The sequence below is a fragment of the Phyllobates terribilis genome, unplaced genomic scaffold (assembly GCF_046119375.1).
Source record: "Phyllobates terribilis strain yellow unplaced genomic scaffold, ASM4611937v1 Scaffold_11__3_contigs__length_659146591, whole genome shotgun sequence".
NCBI lineage: Eukaryota > Metazoa > Chordata > Amphibia > Anura > Dendrobatidae > Phyllobates > Phyllobates terribilis.
The window spans coordinates 119,307,866-119,319,601 of NW_027362771.1; the positions used below are offsets into that span (position 1 = coordinate 119,307,866).

The following is an 11,736-nucleotide window of genomic DNA, read 5'->3' on the forward strand; positions in this document are numbered from 1 at the left end:
TCCTGCTTCCTTGTACACATATCTATTTGAAACAATGGAATCTAGGATTTTTTGCCTTATTATTGTGATCAGTAGTGGGGGTCTGACCACTGGGCCCAACCCCTTAACTTCTTCATATGCTTTCCTTTTCTATGCAGGTGAACTGCAGGACAGCTACATTGAAATGAATAGAGTTGGCTGTAGTTTCCAGCAGTCAGGTGGCTGGCAGTGCCAGTGTGCAGGGACAATAGTGAAGGGGCTGCAGCACTGAGATAGACCCTTTGTTCTCAGGATCAGTGGGGGTCTCAGAAGTGAGACATCCACCAATCATAAAGTAATGGCATTAAAGGTGGGCATGTCCATTTTAATGTGGCAAGAAGCCAGACAATGTGAACTGAGGTCTAAGATGGCAGACATACAAGAAACAGAGGCATGTTCACACTAGCAAAAAAGAAGCAAGACAAAAATATATCTCATACCCTACCATAATTATATATAAATGTAAAGCAAAATTGCATAATAAATATAGGGTACTTAGTGAACTATTTTTGATCAAAAAAAGTATACAAGCCGTCCCACCAGCGGCAAGGTGACCCTAAATTGGGACGGTACCTATACTGCCTATATTAAAAACCTTACTGTATATCAAAGTTGAAGTAATGCATATAAAAGGGTAGACAAATAGGACCGGGTCCCAACTCCAGACCACCTGGGCCCGTGGTAAGCTACATATATACCAATCAGCTCAACAAAGGGCATGCCACACCCTTAAATTGCACAGAATGCAAACAAGTCAAAAAAGGTTTTTAATATAGGCAGTATAGGTACCGTCCCAATTTAGGGTCACCTTGCCGCTGGTGGGACGGCTTGTATACTTTTTTTGATCAAAAATAGTTCACTAAGTACCCTATATTTATTATGCAATTTTGCTTTACATTTATATATAATTATGGTAGGGTATGAGATATATTTTTGTCTTGCTTCTTTTTTGCTAATGTGGCAAGAAGGACTAATGAAAAAATGTTGAAAAATTGAGAATTAGAATGAAAGCTGCATTTATTCATACTCACATTGACTTGGTTGTTGAACACGTCAGAAGTTTTAAAGTGGATTGAACTTGATAAAATGACCTGTATTAATTAAGATTAAACTCAATGAAACAACAAAAACAACAGCGCACCATAGAACGTGGTGGATGCCGTGTTCGCGTCGCCAACATCACACTTACGGACTACAAATTTGATGCCTCTTTTGCTGGATACGGCATTTCTTCTATTTTGCCTCTAATTTGCTTGGAGCAACGTGTACACTGATGAACCTCTGTCTCACTGTACTACTGTATCACCATTAAAAGTGTTCATCAAGATTTGCAAAACTTTCCTGAGTGCCAAGATTTTCTACATAACAAAAATAAAAATAGCATAAATGTGAACGAACCCTTGAAGAACGTAGCCTCCTAGGTCTTATGGGATATAATTCAAGTTGGCAGGAAATACATAATGAGTCCCAGAATTGAAAGTTATCCCTATCACAATGGATGGACCCAGTGATCCTAAGAATGGGGCTGTTCAAAGCCCCATCTTGCGTGGAGTAGAGATGCTCATGCTCAACCTCAGATTCATTCATGCCGGAGGAAGCCGAACAACATACTTGGCTTTTTCCTGTAGTCCCATACACAATGAATGGAGCGGGGGTCCTATTTATTGTGGTAGATCAGCTCACTTGGTTGCACATAGAGGTAGACACAGGAACACTGTCTCTTTAAATTTTCTGTGGTTTATTAAGAGCACTGCATAAACCACGGCAACATAAGCAAAACAAACACGGCCTTCCTGGCCTTACAGGAAAAACAAAACATAACGTATGGCACAGTCCTTGTTGCTACGGGTAACCAGGGTTGTGGAGTCGGTAAGCCAAACCTCTGACTCCAACTCTGACTTCTTAATTTCCATGACACCGACTCCAACTCCGACTCCCTCATACATGGCTCATGTTTAAGTGATAAATTTACTGTAGCACAGATTCATCTCAGCTAAAAGTCTAGACCCTTAGATCATGAATAGGACAAACATTTATAGGACATTTCATAACTTTCCCAAATTCTTATGAAAAAATATTCCCCACAAACTGCATTGAACTACTGTACCCAATTTATTATATATTTTAGGAGTTGGTTCATTTTATACAGACTCCGATTCCGACTCCACCAAAATGGACACTGACTCCACGACTCCTACTCCACAGCCCTGCGGGTAACCACCTGCTTCAGGAACAAACAACCCAAGGTTTAGCTTTCCTTCACATGGTAAAACAGCTCCAGAGCTTGTGCCTCCAGGCCCACCCCACACCAAATGCTCTAAAAAGCTGGGAATTTTATCCTCTGACCTCCTCTCTGTCTATAGGTGTTTAATCACCTTACCACTAAACATGGCTGATTAACCCCTCATTTCTTCATGTGCTGGAACCTTTTTCCTATGTTTATATTACAGGAGCTAACAATCTCAGTGCTACATATCTCCCCTCCAGTACTTTGCCAGTGACTTTGTCACACTGTTTACAGTAGATGTATCTAAATAGTGTCTATATAGCATGATAGTGGAGCAGGCTATTTCTTACCCATGCAAGGTAAAATATATGATTTTATCCTGAGGGATCATCTTACACTTTTCTTTGGAATTATTTCAATAATTTGGCGTAATTCTGTATTTGCCATTTGCTTAAAAGGCTCCATCAGTCAGATACAGCTCTTAAGAAGAAGTAACATATACTTTTAATCTTATTCAGGCAGATCACACGAAACAGTTATTGCAGATGTGTGCGCTGGCAGCACTAAACCCAGAACTATGAAGGTGAGCAGATAAGTGATGTATGTCTATAGAACACGTAACCTAATATTCTATAATTATGTGAAGGAAGTGCATAATTTACCATTTTTAAGCCATACTAGGTTTACATGACATTTTTGCCATACAGTTGATATTTTTTATACTGCACATAAAAAAAATCTTATTTTGTGTAATCCTATTGTTGTTGATGTAAATAAACTAAATACATTTGGAAACTTTTTTTCTTCTTCTTAAAGGGAATCTGTCAGTCAGATCATCCCATCTAAGCCGTCTATATTGGCATGTAGGTCATAGGAAGCTGAATAAAATGATACCTTGATATCTGCGATCTGATGTCTTAGGTTAAGTTCACACGTAGCGTTTTTGAAGCGTTTTTGCGGCGTTTTTTCCGACCGCAAAAGCGCTTGTTAATCAGTCTGCCATCCATAGCAATGCAAATTTGGATGTGCTGTGCACATGATGCATTAATTAACACGCCGAATTCGCATTGCGTTGCAAAACGCAGCATGGCCATTTCTAGCGCGATCACGCCGCAAATTCGCGGCCATCGAGTTACATTATATGTGGATTTGCTGCGCTTCAATTAAATTCAATGGCCGCGAATTTGCGGCACAAACGCGGTGCGTGTGGTACCCGGGATGAAGAGGAGACTACAACTCCTCTCATCCCCACCGCCGCTCCCGCTGATAACAGTGGGAGCGGCGTGAATGGGAGGAGAAGTAGCCTTCCCAGCCAAGCCCGCTACCACGCGCGCTAAAAAAAAAAAGAAATAAAAAAGTTAAAAATAAAAAATAAACATCTGTCCTCACCTGTCCAGTGGCCCCCGGCGGCGATCTTCTCCCGGCGGCCGGCGGTACTTGCAGGACATGCGCTGATATCACAGATGTAACGTAACCGATCAGCTGATGGTCATGTGACCGCTCAACTGAGTTGTGACGTCAGCGCAGGTCCTGATGGTCAGCTGATCTTCAGCTGATCAACCCCAGTGACCTCCTGCAGCATGTATACTGACAGGGGGTGATTTTACACCCCTGTCAGTATACATTGCTGTATTCTACAGCAGTAACATCAGTGATGGCTGATGTCGCTGCTGTAAAAGTGGCACGAATCGTCGTGAGACACTCGATGGTACGTGGACTGCGTCGTTGACGGTGGACAGGTGAGGAATATGGTTGATTTTTATTTTACGTTTTTTTCAGGAGATCGAGGGCTTCGCAGACTTTTGTAATAAAAAAAATTGTAGAACCGTGTGTTATTTATTTCATTAAAATACTTTACTCTGGCCGTGTCTTTTATTGAAAACGCTGTGACCATTTTACTACGCTGTTAGTAATGGGGGCGTCTTACAGACGCCCTCCATTACTAACCTGGGCTTCACGTCAGCCGCCAATACAAGGCTGACGTGAACTCCAACCCCATTACCCCACTCGCCACCGCTACAGGGCAGTGGGAAGAGCGAGGCTAAGCGCCTGATTTGGCGCATCTTACGGATGCGCCACTTCTGGGACTGCTGAGAGGTGATATTAATAGCAGCGGAGGGGGCCAGGATCCATGGCCCCTTCCCTGGCTATTAATATCAGCTGTCTAGTTTAGCCTTTGCTGGTTAGATTTTATAGGGGGACCCTACGTCAATTTTTTTCTGGAGTCCCCCTGTAATCTAGCCAGTAAAGCCTAAACAAACAGCTGTGGGCTGGTATTAATAGCCAGGGAACATTGTTGGCTAATGGCCCCCTCAATGGCTACTAATATCAGCCCCCGGCAGTCGGCTTTCCCTCTGCTGGTTATAAAAATGACGCGGGAGCCAACGCCATTTTTTGTTTTAAATTTTCGGGTCTGTGTCCACGATCCAGACGTAGCAGCGCTTTGGACGCATATTTTTTGCTGTGTCCAAAACGTTGCATTCTATTGAACGCAGGTAAGTCCACATGTGTTCACTGAACCATGCGGATTTACCGCATTCAATACTTTCTAGTGGTCAAATCTCTGTTGCGGAGACTAGCGACTCCGCAAGAGAATTTGACATGCTGCCGTCCTGAAAGACGTGCCGCATGTCAGTGTCCACGAGTGATTCGCAGCCTCTGATACATGCATAGTGGACATGGGATTTCTATAGATCCCATCCACTATGCTGTAACATCTGGACGCTGCGGGTTTGACGCACTTCAGACCTGCAGTCTGCAGATTGTGGCCACATACCCAAACTCACCCGCAGCATGTCAATTTCTGTAGCGGACACTCCAGTTCTCCGCTGCAGATTTTGATCGATTGAAGTGTCATTATATGCGGTGGATTCACATGTACCGACAACAATTGTGCGGCATTAGAACACCGCATTTTGGACACAACAAAAATACGTTGTGTCCAAAATGCTGCTGAGTGCTGATCGGGGGCACGTAGCAGCTAACGAACCAACTGTGAGATGTTAATTATGGCCAGGGACCATGTTTGCCTAATGGCACCTTCCCAGGCTAAAATTAGCAGCTCACAGCAGCCGCATAAATTACATGAATAGAAATGCTAATAAAGATTGGGCGAATGGGACTTGCTGACACCTAGCTCTTTTGTTTGGTGATGACAAGGTGTCAATCAGACCTTTTCATGACCAAACTTTACTTTACTTTAATTAAGAGTTAAATAAACACACAGACACAGTATAAACACTTTATTTGAAATATAACAGACACATTCTTTAATCATTTAAATGAACCAATATACTCACCCTAGTTCTTATGGTAATCCAAGGGTTTAAGCCATGTCCCACCAAATAACTTTATTTAGCTCCAAAAAGCAAAACGCTTCAAAAATCGCATGTAAAAAACGTGTCAAAAACGCATGTAAAATCTGCATGCGTTTTTTTCTACCAGGGAGAGGCAAAAACACTCACAAAATTTCTGCTTCAAATCCTCATCGTGCGCACATAGCCTTATTCCAGAGAAGTCCGCATTTTTCTTGTATGTAAATGAGCTGTTCAGGGCTATGGGTGGGCCGGACACTGGTCTGCATGAGACTCTGCCTATAGAGCTTACTCTACATGGAGGGGGTGTTGCCAGTGTGATGTGTAATGGACACTCTCTGCTCTCCTGATCTCACTGCAGCTCCAGCTCACTGCAAAGCTGTGTGTGATTATACCTGACACATCTGCAGGTTCTTCTGAGCCTCAGCGTTCACCTCAGACAGACAGGGTAGCAATTTTGTTGCAATACAGCAGAGCTGTGAGAGCTGCAGTTGTTAACATGTTTGTCATGAGACAAAGTTCAGTTCTACTGTTCTGTGTTAGTTACATGCCTCACACTTGGTAACTCCTTTTTTCATTTAAAATAATCTCTCTAGGCAGATTCTCATGCAGATAAGTGTCCGGCCCATAGTCCTGAACCGCTCATTTACATATTAGAAAAATGTGGATTTCTCTGCACTAAAACATCAGATTGTAGATATCAAGGTATAATTTTATTCAGTTTATTTTAAGTCCTTTGTTTCTACGTATGGAGAACCTTCCTCTTAGTTATGAATCTGGAATTTTTCCAGTTTTTGATGCAATTTTTTTTTAGCCAAAGTCAGGAGTGGATTAAAACGAAATAATAAGAGATATATAAGAAGGAACTTCTAATTCTCTGTACTTTTTATTTTTAGATTCTTGTTATTGATTTTCAAAAACAAAACTCTTTCCTGATGAATCCACTTGTGACTTTGGCAAAATAATCTGTAAACCAGTCTGCACCTCAAAATACAGGATAAACAGTGTGCGGCTTTCTTCCTAGTCTTTGTTGTATAGAAATGTGAAATTTTCATCTTCAGCATTGACTTTTATCGTGGTCATTTAAAAACTACACATAACCTCTCAAGTTTCAGTTTACAGTACATTGAACAACTACACAAATATTTGTCTTTCTTTTTCTTTTATTTGAGTACTTTATGCACTTGGGACAAATGGCTCCATTAATCTTATTGAATTGGTAATGGAATACTGGGAGCCTAGGTAATTTAATTTATTACATGGGTCACACAGAAATTAATTTTGCAATTCTGTTAAAGGTAAATCAATTTGTCAATTTTCAGTTTGAATTTATGAGAAAATGTGTTAGGAAAAAAAATAGTTTTGTATTAAAAATAAGCCTCTTGTTACTTCCAGATCCAGGTAAAGATTGTCTTTTATCCTTATGTGGCATATTGTTTATATTGCAGAAAACCCCTCTGAACCAGCTGATTTTTGCATATGAAACCATAGACAAAGCAATTAATGGATTAGCTGTATCCCCATCAGAAAGCACTGGACATCATAATATATCACTTGTTGACCACTATATTAGAACGGTAAGACCACAGGAATATGCTAACCTTGTAGTCGTAGATATGGTGGTAATTCAAAGCGGTTGTCCGGGATTACTCAAAAATGAGCTAAGGGCAGATATGGTATAAAACATTAAAATAAGCATTATTCACCTATTAAGACTTGTACCATTCCAGTACTACTAATATATTGGTCCCTGCAGTCCTGCAATGATGTCATCATGTCCATAATTCTTGTCACTGTCGCAACCAATCGCTGTCTTCAGTGGCCATGTCATGTTTGGCACATTACTACTGCAGCCTGTGATTGGTTGCAGCATGTATGTTTATAGTGGATGTGATGTCATTGCTGCAGGACTGGTGAGTAGCTCTTGAGTGGTAGCTTTGGAAAACCTGGGGCTAAAAAGGAACTTGTCACGTCATTTCAAGCATCTAAACTGTCCCCAGTGTGTTATTAGTGATGCAATATGTTTTCATTAAAAACAATCTGTCATGATGTATAAAAAGCACTTTATATAGTACCTGCTTGTTTAGTCATAGGGGTGTGATTCATTTTCTGTTCAGTCACAGGCTTTGCCGCCCCCACAATTTGATTGACATCCCTGGTTGCGCAGACGTCACTAGAATCCTGCACTTGCGCTGTGTGGCGCATGTAGCCGCACATGCGCAGTGTGGTGCTTGGAGCCGCGCTTGCCCAGTGTTGAGCGGGGAGCCGCGCGTCACGACACGTGTGGCTTCCCGATTGACACTGCGCAAGCGCGGCTCCTTGCTTGACACTGCGCAAGCGCGGCCGGCTCCACGCTACACACTGCGCAAGCGTGGGATTCTAGTGACATCGGCGCAACCAGAGAAGTCAATCAAATTGAGTAGGCAGTGACGCCCATGACTGAATAGAAAATGATTCACACCCCATGACTAAACGAGTAGGTACTATATAACTATATAAAGTGCTTTTTATAATACATTACAATGCCGTTTTTAATGAAATAACATGTTAGTGATGCACAATGCACTGGGGACAGTTTAGATGCTTGAAATGACGTGACAGGTTCCCTTTAAATAGATTTTCCTTTTATTATTATTTTAGTCACTTTCTTGCCTTTATCCTTTTTTCTCCAAACAACCCCTATGATAATGTTCTGTGGCAGCAATCACAGTGGGCCCCCAGATAACCTCCCTCTTTTCCAAGCATTCATCCAATGATCGATGTCCGTAGTGTGCTTAAATGTTTTTAGGCTTTGTCTACAATTGCATTTTGTACAACGGATCTCAACAGTGCCTAGTGGATCTCCCTGACTTTTAATAGGGTCTGTTGGGGGTTTCCATTGTTTCCAGTATTTTGACAGCAAAAAGAAGAATAATTTGATGGAATTGCTCTTGAAGACTCCAGGGCCAGTGTGAAAGGGCCTCAAAGAGTTCAATAAATCAGTCCCTTAGTACACTTTGCATATTTGGGGAATAAAGGAGTCAACAGCAGAAAAATGTGTGGAGATAATGACCCCACAAGTATTAGTACAGGCTTTCTCCTAGGGACACATGGGTCTGAATGAAAGTGGTTTGCATAAAACAGTACTTTATTCATCAAGACAATTTCCATATTTTTTTTTCTGGATGCAAGGAAGTAATTCAAATGATTGCAAAAAATATATACATAAGCTTGTATAGTGGTTTCTGTATAGTGGCGCATTTCCAGACCTAGTGGCCGGGCTTCAAAGGAGACTGTGATCTTTACTATATGCAGAAATACTGCGGCACAAGCGATCATATATCATACAAGCGATCAGGCAATCGCAGGTTCAAGTCCCCTAAGGGGACTAATTAATACAGTGAAAAGTAAAACAAATAAAAATATATATATATTAAAAATATAAAAAAACATTAATTCAAATCACTCCCCTTTTTCCTCATTAAAATTAAAGATAGTAAAAAAAAATTTAAAAATACAGATATGTGCTATCGCCGTGACCAGAAAAGTCTGATCTATCAAAATATAAAAATAATTACTTCAATCAATAAACACTGTAAACAGCAAAAAAATTAAAAATTGTGTTAATTTGGTCACTGCATTACTGCATAAAATGCCATTAGGAGCAATCAAAATATCATATCTATCCCAAAATGCTATCAATAAAAACATGGTCACTCCCCACAAAAAATAAGATTTTTTTTCCCCTTTTCCAGCACACTATGTGATAAAAAGAATGGTGTCATCTTCATCTATGTGAACAGAAAATAAAAAAGTTATGGCTCTTGGAAGACGGGGAGGAAAAAACAAAAAAAAACAGAAATTGTCACTGTCAGGAAAAGGCTGAAGGGAATCTGTCACCAGGTTTTGCCACCTGATCTGATAGCTGAGACCCCGATTCCAGCGATGTATCACTTACTGGGCTGCTGGCTTTAGTTTAGATAAAATCACTTGATTTATCAGCAGATTATCACTAGAGGACTAGTAAACCATCTGCCACTTAGTCCTCCATATTCATGAGCTCTGTATATTCTCACCCCACTGATTATCTTTCTGCCTATGCACAGGGTACATGGTAAGCTGCCAATCAGTGGTGTGTGGGGGGTTATACTTAGCTCAGCATTCAGAGAACTGCTAGATCAGCAGCCGAAAACAGTCATTTAATCAACAACTCGTAAAAAAATGGTTAAGGGACAAGTATCAGTGTTAGGTCTAATTATTTTTAATCTCTTTATTAATGACCTTGTGGAAGGGATTGAGAGTAAAGTGTCAGTTTTTGCTGATGACATAAAACTATGTAGACAAACTGACCTTGATAGTATAATATTACAAAATGATCTGCATAAGATGTCTGCGTGGGTAAGCACATGGCAGATGAGGTTTAATGTTAATAAATGTAGAGTAATGCACCTAGGACGGAGTAATGCTGCATATATATTAAATGGAAATATACTTTGGACTACAGAACAGAAGGACTTGGGTATTCTGGTTACAAGTAAACTGAACAGCAGTACTCAATGTCAGGCAGCAGATGCAAAAGCAAACAAGATTTTAGGGTGTATAAAAAGAGAGATTAAATCCTGTGACCCCAATATATTATTACCAACCTATAAATAACTTGTAAGGCCACATCTAGAATATGGGATCCAGTTTAGGGGTCTGTATTTTAAAAAGGATATTCGGAAGTTAAAGTCAGTTCAGAGGCGGGTAACTGTATTATTACTAGGAATGGAAGGCCTCTCCTGTAATGAGAGGTTGGAAAAGTTGGGCTTGTTTAGCTCATCAAAAAGATACCTCAGAGGAGATCTCATTTATATGTAGAAATATATGTGTGGTCAGTACAAAGGACTAGCACATGACTTATTCCTTCCAAAGACCTTACTAAGGACAGGGGCACTCATTACGAGTGGAAAAAAGGCTTTTCCAGAAACGAAATAGGAAAGGGTTCTTTACAGTCAGAGCAGTTGTCATGCAGGTGGGTGTGGACCCACTGCTTCACGGACTGATGAAAGCCTGGAAAGGCATAACTAAGCGAACACCTGTTTTTTCACTGGAGCCCCTGATTGTGGGGTTAGACTTGAGCCACAGGTGCATGCTAGGTGCCATTCCAGGACAGATCCCGGTACCGCAGCAGCTGACCCGAAGGGTCAGGACAGTAGACACGGACTCGGAGTCCAAGGCAGGACCAGATTCTGATGGAACAGATATTGTAGCAAGTTCAGACAGGACCTACACTGGTGCTGGTAAAGTTAAAGTGGGTATCAAGCACGGGTGCTGGTTCTCGTACCGCCGTAGCGGTTTCAGGTTCAGGTACCATCAGCAATTTTAGGTTCAGGTACCGCAGGTGCGGTTTGAGGATCAGATACAGCTGGAGCGGTTTCAGGTTCCGCAAGTACGGTTTCAGGATCAGAGACCACAGATGTAGTTTCAGGATTAGGTCCCGCTGAAGCGGTTTCAGGCTCAGGTACCACAGGTTCGGTTTCAAGATCTGATACCGCAGGTGCGGTTTCAGGTTTAGGTACCACTGGAGTGGTTTCAGGTTTGGGTACAGTTTCAGGATCAATATCGCAGGTGCGATTTCAGGATCAGGTACCGCCTGCGTAGTTTCAGGTTAAGATACCATAGGTGCGGTTTCAGGTTCAGGTACGGCCAGAGAAGTTTCTGGATCAGGTACCGCCGGAGCAGTTTCAAGCACAGGTACCGATTCAGACAAGGCTAGTACTGGTGCAGGTAAACTGGACATGTAGAGGAACATAAAAACTGACTTGCAGCTTGCAGACTGATTAAGACAATTGTTGCTCAGGCACCTCCCAACAGGTGGAGGTGCCTTAAGTACTATGTGCATCCCAGCTATTGGCTGGGGACAGATTAGGAGTATGCGTGCTGTCTCTTTAAGAGACAGGGAGCGTGCGCTGTCAGGAGACCTGCGTGGCATGCGCAGACACTGGGACACGGGAGCCGGAGCTGGAGACAAGGCAAAGTGGCCATGGGCGGTGAGTAAGTCTGCGTCCCTGCCGGGAGGGAGTGGTGGGAGCATGCAGGGATGTTGGCGTTACATCAGTCAGACTGTGTGACCACAAGAGGTAGTAATGGCAGACACTATAACAGCATTTAAAAAAGGGCTGGATGATTTTCTCACTACAAATGGCATTGTGGGTT

The 11,736-nt window shown here is 41.8% G+C and overlaps 1 protein-coding gene across 3 annotated transcripts in view; it reads left to right on the forward strand.

Moving 5' to 3' along the window:
• The window catches only part of CFAP54 (cilia and flagella associated protein 54), a 526,588-nt gene that overhangs the window by 112,041 nt on the left and 402,811 nt on the right, over positions 1 to 11,736 (forward strand). For all 3 annotated transcript variants that reach the window (XM_073651573.1, XM_073651574.1, XM_073651575.1), the window contains exons 16-17: positions 2,764 to 2,828; positions 7,008 to 7,136. In XM_073651573.1, coding sequence (XP_073507674.1) covers positions 2,764 to 2,828; positions 7,008 to 7,136 — 194 coding nt within the window. The remainder of the gene's footprint in view (positions 1 to 2,763; positions 2,829 to 7,007; positions 7,137 to 11,736) is intronic.